The sequence below is a fragment of the Astatotilapia calliptera genome, chromosome 12 (genome assembly GCF_964374335.1).
Source record: "Astatotilapia calliptera chromosome 12, fAstCal68.1, whole genome shotgun sequence".
In the NCBI taxonomy this organism is placed as follows: domain Eukaryota; kingdom Metazoa; phylum Chordata; class Actinopteri; order Cichliformes; family Cichlidae; genus Astatotilapia; species Astatotilapia calliptera.
Window position 1 is genome coordinate 34,267,308 of NC_137433.1, and position 22,520 is coordinate 34,289,827.

General features: G+C 40.8%; 1 protein-coding gene across 2 annotated transcripts in view; it reads left to right on the forward strand.

Annotated features, from left to right (window-relative positions):
* ddr2l (discoidin domain receptor family, member 2, like) overlaps positions 1–19,141 on the forward strand; it is a 38,217-nt gene extending 19,076 nt beyond the window's left edge. For both annotated transcript variants that reach the window (XM_026186852.2, XM_080309454.1), the window contains exons 2-19: positions 2,908–3,006; positions 3,185–3,287; positions 3,546–3,615; positions 4,700–4,852; positions 7,054–7,201; positions 7,568–7,673; positions 7,753–7,933; positions 8,924–9,164; positions 9,247–9,324; positions 9,562–9,704; positions 10,194–10,305; positions 10,455–10,571; positions 11,626–11,870; positions 11,955–12,082; positions 12,577–12,774; positions 12,901–13,135; positions 14,532–14,681; positions 14,956–19,141. In XM_026186852.2, coding sequence (XP_026042637.1) covers positions 2,946–3,006; positions 3,185–3,287; positions 3,546–3,615; positions 4,700–4,852; positions 7,054–7,201; positions 7,568–7,673; positions 7,753–7,933; positions 8,924–9,164; positions 9,247–9,324; positions 9,562–9,704; positions 10,194–10,305; positions 10,455–10,571; positions 11,626–11,870; positions 11,955–12,082; positions 12,577–12,774; positions 12,901–13,135; positions 14,532–14,681; positions 14,956–15,090 — 2,604 coding nt within the window. In that variant the 5' untranslated portion in view covers positions 2,908–2,945 and the 3' untranslated portion in view covers positions 15,091–19,141. The remainder of the gene's footprint in view (positions 1–2,907; positions 3,007–3,184; positions 3,288–3,545; positions 3,616–4,699; positions 4,853–7,053; positions 7,202–7,567; positions 7,674–7,752; positions 7,934–8,923; positions 9,165–9,246; positions 9,325–9,561; positions 9,705–10,193; positions 10,306–10,454; positions 10,572–11,625; positions 11,871–11,954; positions 12,083–12,576; positions 12,775–12,900; positions 13,136–14,531; positions 14,682–14,955) is intronic.
* Positions 19,142–22,520: the final 3,379 nt, after the last annotated feature.

Here is a 22,520-nt window from a genome sequence, read left to right on the forward strand (position 1 = left end):
CCAGTCGTTGCTAGAAAACAAACGTGAACCACTTCTTCTTCAGCTCGGCTAAAGTGAATGAACTCACTTCCTGAAGGCAGAGCAGGGAGTTTTTCATTAGGGAAAAAAAGAGAGAGAGAGAGAGAGAGAGGGAGAACGATTGTTTCAGGAACAGACTGGATTCTCTGGTATTTAAGAACAGTCAGTATGTGCAGAAAAACATGCAAGTCTGTCTGAAGCGGGCTGCAATCAGCTGCTGCAGCCTGTTGTGTCTACAGACCGAAACATTCACATCCATGTCAAGATGGCAAGGCTTCCCGTCTTTAACTCCTGTTAGCGCTGGGCTGGATGTTTGCCACAAGGACAGACAGCAAAGGTTTTGATTCATGGTCACTTTCAGATTTTGCCTGTTGAAGTCATCACGACATAAACTGGACGCATCAGACGTGATTCTTCTTTGTGTTTTTCATTTCATTGTAGAGCAGAGGGTCTTGAATCTGAAGCTCCCTGTGGCTTTGACAAAAAAAGGAGAAACTAAACTTAACTACAGTAACTTTTCTATATTTTATAAGTGAGGTCTGGTACCAGAACTGTGCTGCAACCCCATCAAGAGAAGTTTGTGTCTCCCCCTGGTCTCAAGTCAGACAGAGCCACTGTGATTGTTCTGCAGATGGAGTTTACTTTCTTTTTTACTTTTAACCTCCTAAGACCTGAACTCTTTCATGGCATGCATTTTCAGTTTCTCTTGGGACCTGATGAATGTAAAAACAAAGAATTACGAGATTTTTTTTTTTCTTTTTACCTGATTTTTGTTTCTGAGAGAAATTAGACTGACATATGAGGACATTCGCTTTACATTTCGATAGAACAGTGGCAGTATAGTGTCCTCGGAAGTGGATATCAGGCCCTTGTAGAGCAAAATTTAGTATTTTGGTCTAGACCAGCGGTCCCCAACCCCCTGCCCACGGACCGGTACCAGTCCGTGAGTTGTTTGGTACTGGGCCCGCGAGTTCAGGCACAGGTGTAAAATTTAGGGTTTTTATTGGTTTTTAGTGTTCTTTTTTTAATTGTTTTTATAGTTAACTCTGTTTCCCTGGGTCTTTTCCTGTGTGTTATGAATTAATCTTCTTTTTTGGTACCAGTACTGGTTTTATTTTGCTGTATTTATCTGCGACACCTTAAAGGCCGGTGTGTGAAAATAGTGTCGGACATAAACTGGTCCGTGGTGCACCTTTACTGGGTTAGCATCAGGGTCAAATTCCGCTCTGATCCCAAAAGAGTTTAAAAAACCTGGAAGTTCGTGTTTGACTTTAACGCTGTCCTCTCTCTCTTTGCTTCTCCCTTCCACCCATTGTTGTCCTCCCCACCTTGCTCACCTCCCTCCCTCCTCCTCCTCTCTTTGTGTTTCTCTCCTTTTCTTCATTTTCTTATCGGCCCTCGGCCTCAAACCGCTGTCTGCGTTCTTTCTTCCTCTCTTTGTCTTTTTTCCTGTCTATTTTCTTTTTCTGTCCTCCTGTCTCTCTATCACCCCGTCTTTCTCGCCTGCCCAGCTGTTCTGACCCCGAGAACTTTACACAGAGTGAATGTAGAGAACAAGACAATACGAGTAGACAGCGGTTGTAGTTTTTCTATATGTGTCTATGTATTTATGCTTGAAATGCTTTGTGTGCAACAATAGGGGTGTGTTCGTGTGCGTGTGTATGTATGTGTGTGTTCTTTAGTGTTGCGTAACCTCTGTGAGTGGGATGCTGTTTGCGTCCAGTGTTTATAAACTACTCCGCTCCAACAGCAATAACGTTGCGAAATCAAACACACACACACACACACACACACACACACACACACACACAGTCCTCTCGTAAATGACGGTAGGAGTCATTCAGACTCCTCCTCGTCCATCCATCCTGCTGCAGTTGTGTAAAACAGTGACCGCTGGAGACAGTCGACTTCCTACAGCGAAAACAAAGATTTTCTTTGTTTTGTTTGGAGGAAATTGCAGTTTTCAATGTTTTAATGTCAGATAATCAGTTAAATTACTCTTAATGTGCACAATGGAACACCTAAATCTCCAGAGTTCTGCTTGAATGAGGGATTCACGTCTATTCAAGCCTCAAATGAGGGATATGATAGCTGAAAGACTCTTTAGATTTTATAGTAAACCGTAGAATGATTCTTTAAACGTAGATAAATTAGAAACAGATGAAAATATGTTGCTGGATAAAATGGGATTAGAGGGAATAAATCATTTTAAGGAGGGAATAAGGATAGGAGCAGCAAAAATCAACAAAAGTAGAATTCTTCAAATATTCATCATCACACAGGAGACGTAAAAAATTCGTTCATGTACTATGATTGTCAACTGTGGGTGACGATGGCGGGCAAAATCAAAGACTTAAACATCTATTCTAGTTATGTGTTTATAGGACCTTTTTTATTTTACAATGGCAGTAATGGTCTTTGCATATGTGCAAATTGGCATGTCAACTTAAAGACAAAATAATGCTGTATTTTATGGGTCAGTTTACTGAAACTTTCCTCATAATTTTCCTAAAAACATGCAAAAATTGCAAAGATATTTCCCAAAAGAAGTCAACGTGGTGCTGCAGTGGTTAGCGCTTTTCCTGTTTTGGAATGAGTTCTTTACACGCACTCTTGGCTTCCTCCCACTGTCAAAAGACATCCTCGTTAGGTTAGCTGGGTATTCTTAATTGGCTATAGGTGTAAATGGTTGTCTGTCTCGATGTGATTGGCGGCCTGTCCGGGGAATAAGCTCCAGCCCGACTACAACCCTGAATTGGATAAAATGAAGAAAATAGAGGGATGGGTTTCCAAAAAAAATGTTTACTGTAACACTTTATTCCCTTGTTGTCTGAGCCGTCATTCGCTGTCAGCTGCAGATGTTCATGTTGTTTTTTCTGTGTCTCGCAGAGATGTAGCGTGTGTGTTGGTGTGATCGGCGGACCATCATGCACCTCTTCTTGCTGCTGATCCTTCAAGCTACAGCAGCCATCGGACAGATTGATCCCGGTACACAGGCACACACACACAAACCCCACTTTACCCCATCTTGATTTTAAATCTAAATCAGTCCTCTGCAATGAGCCAATTTAAACAGTTACAACTCAATAAAATGTTTCATTTGTAAAGGTCTAAAATCCGTCCTTGCAAAACACATAAAAATAAAATTGTGAATGTGTTTTTCCAGCACACTGTCGCTACCCCTTGGGCATGGAGGATCGACGGATCAAAGATGATGCGCTCAAAGCATCCAGCCAATGGCACGAAACAACAGGACCACAGTACGCCAGGTAGGTGTGGCTTAAAGGTTAAGTCGACTGGTTTTAAAAAAGTGTCTTTTATTGTTTTTAACTCTTGAATAAAGAAAAAAAGAAAAACCTGAAATGGAATTGTGCGATACAAAAATTGATTAAATATGCTTTAGAATGAAGTCAAATAAAAATTAGAAGATTTTAGAACTCCATCTTTTGGTTAAACTTGTGCAAGTGTGGTTTATGTGTTTGTGTGTGTGTGTGTGTGTGTGTGTGTGTGTGTGTGTGTGTGTGCAGGTTGAATCGTGAGGAGGGAGACGGCGCCTGGTGTCCTGCAGCGCTGCCATCAGTCAGTCAGTACCTCGAGGTTTGTGTCTGAAGCGTGCTCAGTCATGTCCGGGTACCTGCATTTGTTATGTGGCGAAGTTCTACTCCATAAGTAAGAAGGTGTCGTGCATGCAGGAGAAAGTGGCGCTGCGCAGTCAGTGTAACATGAGAACGGGTGAAAAGATCACAGTGGATCAGAATCTGAGGTTTCAGAGTGTAACACAATATTTAAGTGCTTTGCAAAGCAGCTAAATTCAGTACATTCTGATTTAAAGGTGAAGTCTGTGTGTGGTCTACAAAGTTATTCTTTGGATAAATCTAGAAGCTCATGTGTTACCCAGAGAAGGCTGTTATTACAAACTGGCATATAAACCTAAATCTGTGTATAACAGCTGACTTGTCGGACGAGTGGAAGACAAAGAAATACTTACCTTCAGAACTGAGCGATCTTTTAATAAAGTTGGTGGTATCGATACTGCGCCACATGTGTGAATGCTGCAGTGTGAAGCTGTAGGTATTTAAATATCAAAGGAGAGAATCTGAGTCACAGTCATCTGTGGACATCAAAGACTGTATGGAAAATCCTCAGTTTCACATGATATTTATGCGATTCAGACATTCTTACACTTCACATCTGTTTAAGTCGCTTTAATATCTGTATATTGACATACGTTTAATATGTTAAAATGAGGAAAGTAATTAAAAAATCTAAAACCTGAAAATAATTTTGTGATGTTGCAGAGGTTTTTGTGTGCACACTGTTGAGTAAAGGCACACAGAGCATCTTTAGTTTTTACAGTTTTCTTTATGGGCCGATTTCTGTAGAAATGCAACAAAAATCCTGAGACGCTGCAAACACTCAGCTCACGATAAAAACCAACTTTGAAGCCTGTTATAGATCTCTGACTTAAATGCATCTCGTATTTGGAAGCTGCATGCCTCTTGACATTAAAATTGCAGGATTAACAACCAGATGTGTGGACGGCTTGCCTCTATACTTTTGGGGTGAACCATTTTCCCACGTTAATGATTCAATATTATCTTTAAATGCAGCCTTTAGTTTTTAGGTTACTCGCATGTTACAAGATTTGACCGAAAGCCTTTTGCTGGAATTTTCTTTTTAGGTGGATCTCGGCAGACTCACCTTTCTGACGGTTATTGGTACTCAGGGACGATATATCAGGAACTCTGGGAATGAGTTTGCCCGAGAGTATCGCGTAAACTACAGCAGGGACGGCAAGCTGTGGAAGTCCTGGAGGAATCGGCAGGGGAACGAGGTGAGTGACCCAAATATCTTACAAAAAGGACTTAATGAGAGGAGAGAGGAAACAGACTGAAAAATGGGACATGAGAAGGGTCTGAGCCGAAGGAAGAATAGGAGGAAATACGTGAGGACTGATGGAGGGAAGACTGGAGAAAGAGGAAGAAAAAAAGAAACGAACAGGATTTTTTTCCTCTCGTTTTTCACTCTAAGCTGCTTCTGGTCATTCATATTCATATCAGAGGAAATTACATTTACACGCCAGCTTCCTGTTGGCATTCGAGATCCCCGCAGCTACGCAACACTGTTAGAACAATTTAAAACACCAGAATCATGTTTTTGATCTGAGGCTCCTCCCTCACATTCACATGGGGAACTTCCCAGAGTCTGTGCAGATTTCTGGTTATTTTGTGCCCAGCAGCACAAAGATTCACATTCCAAATTTCTCAGGGTGCTTTTTTTCACTTTAGGAAATGAAGCCCGGAAACATCCGCTGAGGAGTAACTGATGCATGCCGTCAGCAGAAACTCTCAAGCTTGTCTTCTTTGCTTTGAATGTTCGGCTGCTTATTTCTACACGTGCAGTTGTGCAGGGGCACTGTGTGAGAGAAGTGAATATTAAAAAATATATATATTATTTTCTTGAGAACATAAATTTGGCATCATCCTCACCGTCCTTTTGCATCTATTTGTGATTATTTTTGTGGTTTTTGTCACTTTGTTCGATAATTCTGCTCATTTAGGGTGTGTTTGCGTTTTGTATTTGTTTAGCATAGCTTTTCTTGTCTTTTTAAAGAGATTTTCCTGCATCATTATAATAATGTTGGTCCAGGATCTACGTTGCAACTGACCAATCAGCTTTCAGTTTGCACTGGCCAAGAAGTTAGTTAATTATTTTAAAAGTATCACTAGCAAACTTACATGAGCAAACTAAATTTGGCTAACAGAAGCTAACTTGATAATATTTTTATTCGATTGTATAGATTAATAAAGAAAACAGAGCGTTTCTTATAAACATAGCCTTTTTTTTCTTTTTTACCCCATAATACAAAGCTGTGACATCACAACAATGTGACTGGTCACTTTCAATGTTGATCCTGGACACACATTGTTATGATGATGCAGAAAAAACACCAACACAGGGATATCAGATGCACCAATCGTTGGTCGCTGCCCCTCCCTGATCTTGATTTTGTCGGTGGTCTCTATTGCCAAGCGCTGCTCATAGCAGGTTGTTTGCTCACTGGGGCTCTCTCTCTAATATTGCAGCATATTTAACTCCCTATTGTCAGGCACAAATTTTCCTCTAGACACCATCACAGTGGATTTTAATCAAGCAATCAAAATGTGACTGAAATGCACACCTTCTGGTCTAAATCAAGGGATTTAACAAAAGTAACACAAAACCTATAAAAGTGGCTAGATAGCAACATTTCTATCTCTTTAATTAGCCCATTCTCACTCCCAATGCCTAATATACCGACGATTTGTCAAATCCTGAGGTGTTCCATGGGAATGTGAAAGGTGACCTTCTGCGTTCCTATGCTACGCGCTGGATTGTGGATGAAATCGAATAGAATGAAGCTCCCACGGTAAGACATGTTCCAGCCGTGTATTCCAGCCCTAACCCTAACCTTATCCCTAATCGTAACCGACACCTTAATCGTGTTAAATAGTGTTTTCCAAAGCAATTTAAGTAAAATAAACGTACATGTGTGGATTCGTTCCAACGGTTCTCATTTTCCGAACTCGTAATATAGCGTTGGGTGGCTGAAATCGTAATATACCGACTATTTGTCACCTAGCATAAAATGTTACACTTTGGGAGTGGGAACGTGTTGCTTTAATAGCTTTATTGTTTGTTTGTTTTTCAGCCTAAAAAAAATCCCTCCTTCACTTGCACCAATGTCTCTTTGGGAGGTCCAATGCACACCTTCCAAACACAAGTTCAGCACTTGGAATCAACTCCAGATCTCTTGTCTGGTTCATTTGTCACTGAATAATGAGGGCACAGGCCTCACCTGGCCAGGACACTGTTTGTCAAGCAATTCTCTGAAAATCAATGGACTGTATAAAGATGGCTATAAAGTCAAAACATGTCACATGACAACTTGTAACAACACTATTAACCTACTGATTGAACAGATGTTCCAGGGGTTTAATCTTTCTGTACTCCTGGTGTGATGGTCTTCTTTGTATCCCTGATATCTGTGTACAGATTATTGAGGGAAACAAAGACGCCTACACCTCTGTCATAAAGGACCTCCGCCCTCCGATAGTCACCCGCTACGTCCGGCTGCTCCCCGTGACCAGACTGTCCACCACCGTCTGCATGAGAGTGGAGCTGTACGGCTGTTCATGGGACGGTAGGACACATAAACACACAGTTTCCTTGTTAATGTGCGTTTTCGTCAGCTCAACTGCCATTAGAGACTGTTTACGCTTCCTCAGAGACAAGTAAACCTCTTCATGTCAACATAAAAGCTTTTAATGTCCATAAACAACTGTTTTTCATCCACAAGCAACACTTTTATTTAACAAACACTGCTGTTTATCAGATCCTTATATCGAGCAAAAACAGGAATTTGAATGATGTGAGTGCGATCCTCACACTGTTGTCATGAAGGTTGAAAGTTTGCTGTTCTGAGTGCAGCTGTGGGATCTTATTGTGGTGAGATAACAGTGAAATGGGATGAATTGCACCTTTAACTTTCCACTCCTCCTGGTTTCAGATGGGCTGATATCCTACAGCGCTCCAGAGGGTCAGCGGATGCAACCGCCGGGTTATCCCATCGCCAACCTCAATGACTCCACATATGATGGAGTACACGAAAGGGGGTGGGTCTCTCTTTGCTGCACTCGTACATACATCACATATCAGCGTTTCCTGTTTACTGACTGCTTTGTCATCCGATAGGAAGCTTTTCGGCGGCCTGGGTCAGCTGACGGACGGCGTGATCGGCCAAGATGACTTCACACGGACCCACGAGTACAGCGTGTGGCCTGGCTACGACTACCTGGGCTGGAAAAACGACTCGCTGGAATACGTGGAGATGGAGTTCGTGTTCGACAGGCAGAGAAACTTCACCTCGATGAAGGTTTTCCATTTTTGCTTCCTCTACCTCATCAGTACTATGAACTCACCACAAACTTTGTCATAGCAGTAGTGGTTGACAGCACTTTTACATGTGCTTTTGCAATTACCAGACTTACTCAGAGCCTAGAAATTGCCTCTGGTTCAGATCCAGTGTCGGGTTTCTCTAGTTTGCTCGGCACCATGTCAGCGTCAGCCTAGGCTGATGGCAGGGGACATGTTTAAACATCTTTGTGAGGACAGTAAATTGCATGCTACTATACTTGTGGGGGCCAGCAGTCACTTATGGGGACAAAATGCCCGTCCCCACGAGTTTGAAGGCATTTTGGAGATTCAAAATGTGGTTTTAGTGTCAGTGTTACAATTAGGTTATGGTTAGGTTTAGGCTCAGGGTTAGGCATTCATTTTTGATGGTTAAGCTTAGGGTAAGGGTATGGTTAGGCTAGGGAAAGCATTATGTCAATGAGATGTCCTCACTAACATATGAAAACGTGTGTGTGTGTGTGTGTGTGTGTGTGTGTGTGTGTGTGTGTGTGTGTGTGTGTGTGTGTGTGTGTGTGTGTGTGTAAAAACGTACAAAGTAACTTAACTTTGTACGTTTTCAGGAGCATGCACAGTATTGTCGCATAATAAAAGAGATTGAAAAGTATTTTCTGCCTACCTTTATATCTGGTCAAGCTTTTTAACCAGTTGCTTACAGCTCTCCTTCATCACTGTGTAACTGATTTAACTGCAAACTTACTTTCCATCCAGCATTTGCTCTTCCTGTAATATGGAGCGCAGTCAGCAAGTGCTCCAGCAATGTTCAGTGGAGTCATGTGTTTACTTTTAAGTCACGCATCAGCAGCTGCTAGCATCTCCTCCTACTGTGCCATCATTGCCACTTTGTCTGAGTCCATTATAAATGAGCTTTAGATCCCCGTGGAACTCCCTCACGCTTTACAAACAATAGCAGATGTTCTGCTACTTACTCTTACTTTCATTCTCCATCCAGGTCCACAGCAACAACATGTTCTCCCGCGATGTGAAGATCTTCTCCTCGGTCTCCTGTTGGTTTAAGCCCCACTTTGTATGGGAGGCGGAGCCTGTGGAGTTCAGGACGGTGCTGGATGACCGGAATCCGAGTGCTCGCTACGTCACCGTGGATCTGAACCACCGCACTGCCAAATCCCTCCGCTGCCACTTTTACTTTGCTGACGTCTGGATGATGTTTAGCGAGATTTCCTTTCAGTCAGGTAACAAACACGCACGTGCAAACAAAAGTGCAGAACAGTAAAAGAAGGAAAAATAAGTGACTTCCTGTTTTTTGTTTTTCAGTGGATACCATATTCCTGACCCAAATGACATCTCCTCTACCCACTAAGGACACCATCACAACACCTGCACAGAAGACAGGTGTGACAATTAATTGTTTCACGTTTTAAAGTCGCCACTTCAAAACTGCGACAGATAGAGGGAGCTGTTTTGTCAGTTTGTGCTCAGGTCATTTTTTTTTCCTTTTTCTTAATTTTTGAGGACGTATATCTTTTTTTAGCATTTCTGTCATACTTAGTGGAGCTACCACTAACAAATGTATTTGCAGAAACAAATGATAAAATCTTTGGTATATGGTATTCTAACCTGTCTTCTCAGCCGCTGCTCCATCAGCTAGTGCCACACCAGATGATGGGAAAACACCCATCCTTATTGGCTGCCTGGTAACCATCATCCTTTTGTTGGTCATCATCATCTTCCTCATCCTATGGTGTCAGTACGTCTGCAAGGTATTAGAGAAGGTGAGGATACAAATAAATGAATTACCTTTGTTTTTCTGAGTGGAAGTGGGGGTTTCTTAATAAAGTACCTTTATTTTGTTAACTTCCTGTCATGTCCGTTGGTGTTAAACATGCTGTAATCACTTAATCGCTTTAGGTTTTAAAAAAATGTTCCTGTAAACAGCTGCATTCTCTGCTGAAATGCAAACCGTTTCCTAATAGATGTCCACCAGGAGGTCCCTGGTTCCATTTTATGGTCTTTAAGTCACCTCACACATTTGTTTTGATTTTTCAAAAAGAGGTTAAAAGCTGCAGTTTAGATCCCAAACTCACGTGGGAGATGGGAGGCATTTCTTTTTCTTTTTAGGAAATAAGATTATAGCTTATGTTTGTGGCTAAATCAGGACTATTAAGCATTAAATCAGATTAAAGAACGAATAAGAATGAACTGACTGACTCTTTACAGGCATCTGTGACCCCATGTTTTTTCTTTCTTCCATCCTAATCTAGGGTCCACGTCGGATTCTTGATGAGGAGGTGACGGTCCGGCTGTCGTCCTGCAGTGACACCATCATTTTACAGACTCCACCTGTGCCCCCGCGCTCTGGACGCGCCCCGACTGGTACTCTTCTTTTACTTGTATCGTTTAAAACATGCCTTTGTTTTCCATTATTATTCATGCAGAAAGAATTGGTGAAAGTTAAGGTGTTAAATTTCGTGTTTGTAGGAGAGATATTCTTATCCTTGACTGATTCCTGCTGTTTTCCTCAGGTCCTGTGAACACTGACCCTCACTATGAGAGAATTTTCCTGTTGGACCCTCAGTACCAGAACCCAGCGGTGCTGAGAAACAAACTTCCAGAGCTGTCACAGAGCGCAGAGGCATCTGGTAAACACCTTCAACGATGAAGTCGATGCAGGCGTTCATTTAAGAATTAGTGAAAAAGACACAAGTTGAGAAATAGCAGAAAGTCCTTTGAACGCTGCGTCATGATGTTTGTCTTTGAGTGACCGCTTCATAACCGTGTGTTTAGGCTTGTAGTAGGAATTTGTGTTAAGAATCATTGATGCCTCAGAGATGTTCCAGATCTATCCAATATGACATGATTAATCACAGCTGTAGAGGAAAAAAGGTCGAAAGCCTTTCAATAAGAGAGTCTGCTGCCTCCTGGTGGCGATGTCAGTAATTTCAAACAAACTCTACAAACTTCAAGCATCCATCAAAGTTCTGATCTTCTGTCACTCATTAACAGCTCCTCAACCTGTTTCTCTCCTGTTTATTTACTTCAGAACGTGTTAAATAAGCTCTTTTTTTCTCCTTTTTCTCTCTATTTAAGTTTCCCGGATGAAGTTGAACATGCATGCTCATTCATACTTATTCTGCAGTGCTTCTCTCCTTTTTCTCTCGGCTCTCTACGCCTCTTTTCCAAGTTTCCTCTTCTTCCAGCTCTCCTCCTTGGTAATCCTCTCTATGACCTCCTCCTGCTGACTTCCTGTCATATGACATCAGGATGGCTTCGTGGTAAGAGTTGAAAGGTGTGACTTCATGCAGTTAATCAGATCACATATACTTAAGTGAAATCAAGTGAAGTTTGGAATTTTATTTTATTTTTATTTTTCAATTCTTTTCCTTCTATGAATCATCTTATGACCTCTCATGACCTACTGGAGGGGACCTAACCCTGAGAGGTTGGGATATCCTGGATTGAAAAAACTTCTGTAAAAAACAAATTCAAACTAGTAAAACTTCAGTCAGCAATTAGAATAATGGTACTAGTAAAATGATAAAGATGTACTGCTTTTACTTTAGATAGAAAACTAGAAATTACCAGTAATTTAATGTTTTTACTATAATCTTGTGCTGTTGGTACTTTTCAGTAAGCTTCACTTCATTTTTTATTTATATTAGACATTAATTAAACAAGCGCTTGTCTTTCCAACAGCATGTGGAGGTGGCTATGCTGAGCCAGACATCACCCAGTGCACGCCGCACCAGTGTTTCCATAGCAATGCGCCACACTACGCTGAGACGGACATCGTGCGGCTGCAGGGCGTCACTGGCAGCAACATGTACGCCGTCCCCGCCCTCACCGTGGACTCTCTCACCAGGAAGGACATCTCCGCTGCCGAGTTTCCTCGGCAACAGCTGATCTTCAGGGAGAAGCTGGGGGAGGGGCAGTTTGGCGAGGTGAGCTTGTGGGAGGTTTCGTGGGCTTCAAAGTTATCCTGGAAAAATCTTATTTCATCCCTATTTCATCTTCTTCCCTGGCAGGTCCACCTGTGTGAGGCGGAGGGACTCCCAGAATTTCTTGGGGAAGGCTCGCCCCTCCCTGACCGAGACGGTCACTCTGTGCTTGTGGCTGTTAAACAGCTGAGGGCCGACGCTACCAGCCAAGCCAGGTACTCTTTATGAGTGTGTATATGAATCGCGACAATGTCAAACTATATAAATTTGGAGCTGAGGTGGTTAAAGGTTCATCCCCTGGAGGGCATATATTGGTTAAAATCTGTGTATTCATTGCTTTAATGTGTTCATATGATGAGAATGTTTCACTATTTATACATTAAAAACAAAAATATAGTCCATAACTAGTCAAATGAATAAGGTGCAGGACCGAAAGCTCCAAACTGCATTTCCTGGTTGACTATTTTTTGCAGAGAAAGCCCTCCTACCTACAAATGCAGACCATGTTATTTGAAGTGAGAGCAGTACTTGACTCCGTAGATGAGAATATATTAGGATAAACTGGTGTAAGAGCTTTAAGGGATGTGCAGGATCTATCTGTGCATCAGGCTTCGCTGTAACACTGAGAAATACATACCTGTAGTTGGTTCCTTTGAGTTGAAGAACAGATCTGGAAATGCTTCCTCTCCTTTATCTGTCCGTCGATCAGGAACGACTTCCTGAAGGAAATAAAGATTATGTCTCGTCTGAATGACCCCAACATCATCCGACTGCTGTGTGTGTGTGTGTCGTCCGACCCACTGTGCATGGTTACTGAGTACATGGAGAACGGAGACCTCAACATGTTCCTGTCGCAGCGGGAGATCGAGAGCACTCTTACACATGCCAACAACATCCCTTCAGTCAGGTTAACCATGCACACAGTTCGCACAGGTCATACATGAAAACAATCGAGCGTCAGGTTTCTAAACTATCTTGTTAGTGCACTTTTGATTCTCACCACTTTGAATCGCTTTCTGCTTCTCCACTTCAGCCTGTCTGACCTCCTCCATATGGCGGTGCAGATCTCGTCGGGGATGAAGTACTTGGCATCTCTGAACTTTGTGCACCGTGACCTGGCCACAAGAAACTGCCTGCTGGACCGCCGCCTCACCATCAAGATTGCCGACTTTGGTATGAGCCGAAACCTGTACAGCAGCGACTACTACCGTATCCAGGGCCGGGCGGTGCTGCCTATACGATGGATGGCCTGGGAGAGCATCTTGCTGGTAAGGTTTGGACGAAGGGAGTTGATTTAAGATACGATCTTTATTTTGCTCCTTTTAAACTTTACACCCCTGTCATGTGTTACTTTTTGGTGGAAGTTCTGCGGTTTTTCTGCTGCTGCATTCAAAATCTTCAGATACTTGAATGAATGTTACCCTGATGATACTTTCCTCTGTATTAGAGAGCTGAGAGCTGCTGTCATATGAGATAAGCTGATACGTTTTCACAGGATTCTGTCTGTAAGCACTAATCATGATTCAGTAGCTTGAAGAACCATCTTTAAAGTCATACAGCATTTTTTTGCTGTATGACTTTATTAGTCTAATATAATTGTGCAGGAATTTTAGCCCACTGTTGTAGTTCTTAGGTCTTTTTTTTCCAAACTGGGAAAAAATCTGCTGGTAAATAGGTGGTTAGATATTATTGTATGTTTTTCACATGTTCGTACAGGATATTGTATTTGTTTTAAATGTTATGCACTTGTGTGGTACATGTATTTTGACTTTTGTTGCTATGATGCCAGGTCTCTCTTGGAAATGAGATTTTTAATCTCAATGAGATTTTTTACCTGGATAAATAAAGGACTAATAAATAATAATAATGATGATACTAATAGTAAAACAATTGCTGATTATGCTACTTAGCCTATTTTAACCCCCAATACTTCACACATACTACCAGCCAAGCCAGACTCTATGCAATGCTATAAATAGTCTTTTTCAAATGACTGGTAGTCTATAAATGTCTTTAATATTCAAAAGAAGAAGAGCTAAAAGTTCCAGAAGTTTATATAGGCTTGTAATTGTATTCAAACCCTGGGGACATTTGCCTAGATCAGTTCAGCGACTTATAAAAAACATGTACGTTCCCCTCACATCTTCTTTTTTAAAAATCAACAGCTGAAAGCAGTAAAACAGTTTTCCACAAAACAAATAACAAACTCTTTACAGTTGCTTGTCTTTAAAATTGCTAGATGCATAAATGCAAATGCAAACTGTTTCACTAAAGGAAGTTTAGCTAAGAGTTCTTCAAAAGCTTCCTGCCCTCCAGAGGAAGCACCAGTAGCGGTTTGCACACTAAAACAATGGAACATTTTTTTGCTGCAGTGTTTTCTTTCAATAACTTTCCTGTTCTGCATCATGAATGTGGTTGCATAAGTTTAATGTCTTTTGCAGCTGTAAAGTTAAGCGAAAAAACAATGGATCCAAGCGGATCCAAACCAGGTCTAAAGCAGAAGCTTTTATCATACGTTTTTATCGTATCGTATTTTTTTTGTAAGTCTCACAAAGCATCGCAATCAACATTTCATCAGCAGCTGTCTTCAGAGAGTCACTGAAAATAAGACAAAGTATTTTAAAGTTGGAGTGTTAAACTTTCAGATGTGATTTTTCTCCTCAGGGTAAATTCACCACAGCCAGTGACGTGTGGGCCTTTGGAGTCACCCTGTGGGAGATCTTCACTCTGTGTAAGGAGCAGCCCTACAGCCTGCTGTCTGATGAACAGGTCATAGAGAACACTGGCGAGTTCTTCAGGAACCAGGGCAGACAGGTGAGGCGAAACACAGGACAGAGTCACAGATTATTACCTTCTGTCACTGGATTAAATCATTTTGCCCACCTGAGAGTAAAACTGCAAACATTTAATTTAATTGCAACTGGATCCAAGACAGCTCATAGCAGTCTTTACAAACCTGGAAATCAGGACCCTTGTAAGTGCCTGCAGGATAAATTTGAGGGGCTACTAAACCTAAACCAACATTTGTCTTTTTTAACAAATCACTGGACTCTGTCATCACTCTTAATTCTCCCGTGTCCCTCACTAGATCTTCCTCTATGCCCCTCCACTCTGCCCACCTTCTCTCTTTGAGCTGATGATGCGTTGCTGGAGTCGCGATATCCCTGACCGACCCACCTTCGAGGGACTTTACCAAGCCCTGAAGCCCCACGTCAACCAGTGAGTCAAGGCTGCTGGGATCTGCTGGTTGGGATTTCCGTGGCGGTGGGACTCTTATAAGAAGACAGACTGACACAAAAGCACAGAGGACTGGAATTACAGTGCAGAGGGATTGTTGGTTTGCTTCACGGCACTAGCGACTCCCTTTTCTGAAAGACCAGGTGATGATGGAGGGAGACGTGACTAGTCAGCTCAGAGGAGAAAATATGGCAAGCTTCAGACCTTTTGGTCCATAGTGAACAAACCATTGGCAGTTTCATAGCTTCTTCTGTTTTTTTTACAGCCGCTTTACCCCAAGCCTTTTGACTTGTTTGTGCCAAAAGTTGCCTTAAACCATTTGTTTCCTTCTCTTTGACTTTTAGAGATTACAAAAAACTGGATAGTCCTTGTAGTTTCTCCTTTCCCTGTGGGTTTTTATTATTATTATCATTATTATTATTATTATTATTGTTATTATTATTATTGTAAAGCACTGTGTCTGTGTCTCTCAGTTATTCATGTTCATATATTAATCCACACTGGAGCTAGGGCTATAGGGTCAGATTTTAGTGTAGGATTTTATTTTTTAGATTTATTCTATTTTAAAATGTTGTTGTTTTGTGGAGTTTCACAATCGTTGGTCTTTTTTTTTTGTGGATATGAATGTTGGTCAGCTGAGGTTCACGTCGCGGTGCCAAGAAGCTGAAGAAACCTGTGTGGCTCACAGACTGAAAATCAGTCGGTGGGTATCTGTGGGAAATTCTGAAAAAAAAGAACTTAAAGCCACATGAGAAAAAAACTGAATCATGCCACTTTTGTTCCCTAAGAGACAAAAAAAATGTTGAAATGCAGTTTTAAAATAAAAACAGAATTGTAAGCATCTTTGTGAAGATGGGCATGATGGTCAAAATTTATTTTGATTTTTATTCAAAGTGCTTTGCATATGTAGCAAAATCGGTACCAGAGGGAAAGGTCATGGATGCCTGACCCTCAGATGCTGGTCACAGGGAGATTAACCAAGTGTCGAATATCAAGGTGTCATTTAACCTGTCGGTGTTTGTCTTTGGGGACCTGCAAAATATACATTTTGTGGATAAAAAAATCAAAAAGCATATCTGATTTAAACGTGGGCACCACGTGGTCAGAGTTTAGTGCACACCAGCATGCAAAACATTAAAAAAGCAGGATTTTCACTCAGCACTTGGTTTGTCCTCTCAAAATGAAATTCAGGTTCATTGGTCACACACGTCAGTGACACACAAATGCAAATCTGATAGTTATGAGCCCTGCTTAGGCAGCCCATCTCTGTGGGGAGATTTAAAACAGGTATCCTTTTTGATTTTTGATGGGCATTGTGGAACTTTATGAATGCACCTTGCATATCTCCTTATTTGAACTCACAAAGCTGAAGGTGTTAAGCTCTTCTCTGGCTTCATGTAGTCGGTTTTATTCACAGAAATAAACTGCAGTAATACTTACTGCATTGCTGCACATGTAGATGTCTCACCATTTTATATGTCTAGTCTTCTGTAGTCTGAATTTGCTAGGATTTGAACTCCAGACAAGGCATTTTGTCTTGACTTAATGTACCATCTACATTTGGGGCTGTGAGTTCCCAAACTACTGCGTTACAACAAGGTTCACTGATGAGTGAAAGCTGATAGACTGTGGGCAAATGGAGGCCTTACACCAAGGCTGGATTTCCAACTAGGCAAAGCAGGAAACTGGGAAAAAGCCATTTGTCTGTCACCACTGGTTGTAGCTAAAAAATGTTTTAAGTGCTTCCAACACTGAGCAGGTATTTAACCGAAGAGCGCCCTGCAATCATAGTTCATTTTCTGACCCTGTGTAGTGGAATAACCCTGTGGCAGATTGTACCATTTTAGTTTAGTTTGTCCGTAGCGGAGCCTGTTCCTGAAGTTATATTTAATCAAATGTAGGTGTAAAGACTAAAGTTTCAGCTCAGAGGATCTGATTACACGGTTCATATTCAAAGGCACGCTGGTCAGGAGATCAGTGTTAGCTATCAGTGTATGTTTTACATGGGGGCCACTTAACAGGTTCATGCATCAGAGAAGTCACTGCATCCAATCACTGCAGCACCTTTACTGAAAAAACCATAAAGATTTTTATGTTTAAAAAGCAATGCATTCATTCTGACTTTGTTTTGCATAGCATTCAGATGAGTCTTGTTTACAGAACTAATGCTGGATCGATGCAGACTGTAGACTGGATTTATTGTTCTTCTGTCAGGATGTCTTAGGAGTAATAAACTTTTAACAAAAAAACCCCAAAACAATAAATGTTTCATGTCCAAATGTTTCACGATGATTTCAGCTTCAGCCAAAACTGACAAACGATACGAGCGTTGGAATTTTCATGATTCTGTCTCATCTTCAAAGTGTTGGCATTAACTTTAATCCAAGTATCAGTCCTCACCTTCCTTCTTGCAAGATTAAAAATGTATAACCGATAAGGAAGTTCATGTCGACAGTGCAACGATTTAAGCGAGCAGTTACAGATATAAGGCCATACAGATTCATATAGATAGGTGACCATAGCCAGTGAGTATTTTGCACAACCTGACAAGGGAGGGATGGATCTGACTATGAAACTGAGGGATGGGTCGTAAGGAAGGCCCGTTTGCATAAGCAAAGCATACCCTGCTTTAAGTCCAGTTAACTCTAAATGAACCGTAGTTTACAAAATAAAATTTGTGCTGAATTAGGTCAGACTAGAAACTATTGAATAAGACTATAAACTACCTGGGAAAGTCTTTACTTCACAAATGAAGTTAGCTGAAGAGAGATTCTCATAGACTTCTGTACAATCAGACTTTTTGCCACTAATGGAGTTTCCTCTGGGAAATGGGAGGTTTGAGGTACTTCTGTGTTCTGTGCCTCATTTTTCAGACACAGAGACTCTTTCTGTCTTTTCTACAGTCTGTGGATGGTAGCGGACGGTGCAGCCTTTTGACTAACTAACTCAAGTGATGCTGATAGTGGCTATCATGTTAGTAGTAGCAAGAGCCGCTTTGCCCCCATGCTTCCTGCACCATTCATTTTAACATGACTCAATAAACTTCTGATGTGTCTGTTTTCAGAGTTCTTGTCTAATGTATAAAGGTGGTAAAGCATAATTTAATGTCTTTTTTTTTTTTTACTGTTCAGGTCACTCAGTTAATGTCAGTGTGTATTATTTGTATGCAGTACACATTTGCAGTATTTTAAATCCTCCCTGAGAACAAATCGTATAAAATTAAAAATGGCGCGAACGGAGAAAGACCAAACATGTAGATTTTTGAGTACATTTTTCTGTGTTTTGTTGTTGTTGCAGTAGTGTTTTGTTATCTGTACTGTATCTTACATTTCTTTCAGCGTGTTTGTGCGAGTGTTTAAGAGAAAGTGAGATACTGAGTGAGTCTTTTCAACATTCCCTTGAGCACTGGGAGCTAGTTGAGGTTAAAGTGGTTAACTGGATTTGCTCGGTTGTGCCAAATTATGTTAACTAAGCAAAAGAGGGAGTTGGGTTTTGTTGTTGTTGTTGTTGTTTTCAAGGCAAGAGGAAAGATGGACAGAAGGAAACCACTAAACTCAATCTCCCAGAGTCCTTTGCTACAGTGAGCCTGTGTATTTTGTTTTGGTTCCATTTGAGAAATCTTTTAGTTTGATAGTGTACAGTATAATTGGTCTATAATATCTCAGTGTGTGAATGCAGATTAGGTGTGGTAATTTTTATTAATAATTAATTGTCTATCTGAATTTATAGCTATTTCTGTTTGTTTTCCCTTTTTTTTTTTTTTTTTACACAGGAATTCAGCATTTATGGACATTTTTCTGAACAAGATGTTCTGTTTTGTTTCCCTGTTGTGTTCACAGTAATTTCTCATCCACACTGTTTAATCTTTGCTCCCATCTTCAGTATGTTTCAGACACATATTGTACATAGGCTAGTAGCTGTTTATATTAATATATAGGGAGGAGGAAGCTTGGTGTTCTCTGGTCCCAAGTGGTTTTCACTCTGTACTTTATCTCACTTTGGTTTGTTTTCCTATAATAAACAGTAAATGTGTCAAAGATGGGGTTTTTTCTTTTGTCTTTGTTTGTTTGTTTGTTTGTTTGTTTGTTTCATGAGTAGAGAAAACACTGCAAATTGAAATCTAAGCTTTTCAACAGTTGACGTTACAGTTTTCAGTCTAGACCACATCGATGTTCTGTACAGCAGGGGGCAGCAGAGAGATTTAAAACACACACGTATACAGGACAGCCTATATGTGGAAATGAGTCCTAGAGAAGCTTTGTTGTTCTGAAGGAACACTGAAGGCCTGATTTCTGCACATTTTTATGCCTTTTGTTTCAGGTTTGAATGTTCTGTGAGGATTTACGCCTTTTTGGTTTTTTTTCCAAGAAAAATAAAGGTTAGCATGGATCCAACACAATAACAGGGTCCGTGGTGGGCAGGAACTTTTTTGTGAATTAAGGCACTGGTAATAAAACGTAACAGCCAATGATTAAAAATGACAAATTTCAGGCTCTTTAAGCTCTACTTTGGTCTCAACCTCCTCGGGAAAATATGTCTAGAGTAACCGTGGGTTTACCAAACTATGTGGGTTACATTATTAAGCCAAGATTGTTGCATCACTCGCTCCCTGTTCAATGTAGAATTGAATTAAATCCTTCTCTTTATAAACAAGGTCTTGAATAATCAGGCCTCATCTTGTCTTAAAGACCTTAAGTACTGCATTACTGGGATATTTAAAAGTAGAATGGGAGCTTTCATGCCTCTCATTTGTGGCACTAACTCTCAGTTTGGATTCGGGAGACAAACACCCTCTTTCATAATGTGTTAAAGGTTTTCAGTTGGCTGGACTGCAGGCAGGCCAGTTTAGTACCTGGACTCTTCTACTACTTCTTCTACTATAGGTGCTGTGTGCGGTTTAGTATTGTCATGTTTAAATATGCAAGGACTTCCCTGGAATAAGACATCATCTGGATGGAAACATGTGTTGCTCTAAATCTTGTATATACCTTTCAGCATTGTTGATGCCTTTTAATGTGTGCAAACCACCAGTATAGGCACTAATGCAACCTCATACCATCAGAAATCAAACAGCTTTCCCATTTGGATTTCTCTGACTACAGAAGAGCTTTTCCACTTTGCCTCAGTCCATTTTAATGAGCTTTAATGATCCACCGTTTCTGTTTTCAGATATTGCTTCTTCTTTGCATGATAGCACTTAAATCTGGATTTTAGGACTGGAACAGGGAATTGTGTTCACAGACTCACAGACGATGATTTGTGGAAGTTTTCCTGAGCATGCAGTGATTTCCATGACAGATGCATCCCTGTTTTCAATGCAGTGCCCCCTGCAGTTCTAAAGATTACAAACATCCAATACTGAGTTTTGGCCTTGTCTCTAGCACACAGAGATTTCTCCAGATTCTCTTAAGCTCTTGATGATATTATGTACTGTAGATATTAGATATTCAAAATCAATTTTTTTACAGATTGGTGAACCTCTGCTTATCTTTACTTCTGAGAAACGATGCCTCCCTAAAGATGATCTTTTTTTTTCCTTTTCTAGCCTTCTGATGCCCCATTTGACTTTTTTTTTAAAAAAATAGGGATTGCTGCCATCAAATTAAAAATGACTTGTTTTCGTTTTCCCATTTGAAACATTTGATATGTTTTCCATGTTCAATTGTGAATAAAATATGACTTTATGAGATTTGCAAGTCATCTCATTGTGTTTTTATTTCCATTTTACTCAACATTGCAACTTTTCTGGAATTGGGTTTTGGTCTCTTTTAGTTGAGATGTTTCTTTTGTATCTAGGATTTATCATGCATCATAATCAATCAGTTAGTTTCCGTAGTAACTGCACAAATTCAGTAATGAAAGAGAAGTGTTATAAAACCTTTGCAGGTTGCTCATGAACTCTGCAGGAATCCTGACAATCACAGATTTTGTAACTGTCCTAAATTTGGCAAAGAAGCCAAAGGCAGAGGTTTGCCTGCATGTGTGGGCTCAGTGCCGGCAGATTTCATAAGGGTGGTTCACGGCCAAAAAGCACGGCGCAGGTTTTACTTTGATGGAAGTTTGTTTAAAGTTGCCATGTCTCTCTGTAGGTATGAAGTGTAAATGTCTCTTGGTTGATAAATTGACAGCCTAAAAATGTGCTGTAAGTTTAAAAAGCACTAAAAACCTTCCACACGTGTGAAGGTTTACACAACACTGGGCAAGGTGACAACAGCTTTTATACAAGTGGTATGATGCTAGAGTAGATCCAGCCAAACCCAACCTGACTGTAATTGTTGGTGCTCTGCTCCCTGCTGTCCTTCCAAATATGCGAGTAGGACTGGTCACAGTAGGGACTATTTTTGTCTCTTTAGTGTGAGAGCTGTCACGTACACCAAAAGCTTCATAGAGGACTGAGAATAGCTTGAGCCATTTCATTTTTGAACATTTACTTTCCTTTCACTTTAAAGGCCGTCAGTGACAGAATGACAATTAGCAAGTGGAGTACGCGAACATTTGGAATGGAAATGCCTTTAAGTTTCATTCTATGTCCAAGTCCTGCGTTTGGGTCCGTATCCTGCCACAGTACACACCTTGAAAGGTGCAGCACTGTGTACCTATTTTATATACCTATTTCACCTTGAGACTGCCACCAACATTTTGCAGACTGGCTGAGAAATATACATTTTTCCATAGTGATCTGTGGTTACCAGATGGTCTCCAGGCCTGTATGACTGGAACCTTATGTTACCTGTGCATTTCCATGACTCTGCTACTTTCAGCTGCTCCCTTAATCCCAAGAGCGCAAGCACCTCGGCACAGATTTACACCAGATATACTTCCTGACAAAACCCCAAATGGGATTTGGGTCTCCATCTATGATTGGACCAAACCAAACCTTACAGTTTTAAGGTGAATGTGTAAACCACTACACTATGGAGTCTCTTGCTTCTCCTTACTGATTCTTCTTCCCACCTTTCTTCACCTCATAAGGTTTTCTACTGTGGTGAAGAAAAGGTAACAAGGAAAATGTTGTAGGGAGTAAATGTTTTTTTTAGCTTTTCCACTGAACCCTCAGTCTTTGTTAGGTTGCCATTTAATCTCCGTTCTGTTTCTCAGTTTTCCATTTTTCTGGCTCCCAAATTTTGATTTGCTTCTAAATAAATAGATCCTTTCATATTTACTGCCAGCCATCAGTCCCATCCAAAAACCTTTATATTTAAATTTGCAGATAAATTAATGTAATCTACATCAGTTAAACATAAATAGTTATAAAACCAGAACTCTTCTAACTCTGGTTTTTGCATTATGTTCACTCGTGGAAGAATCTGGATGTCTGTATAAACTCTCACAGCTCCTACAGAGCAAACAGCAGGATGCTATAAGCCAGTCATGAATGAATCGAAGCAACAGCACAATCTTTAATCTTTAACTGAA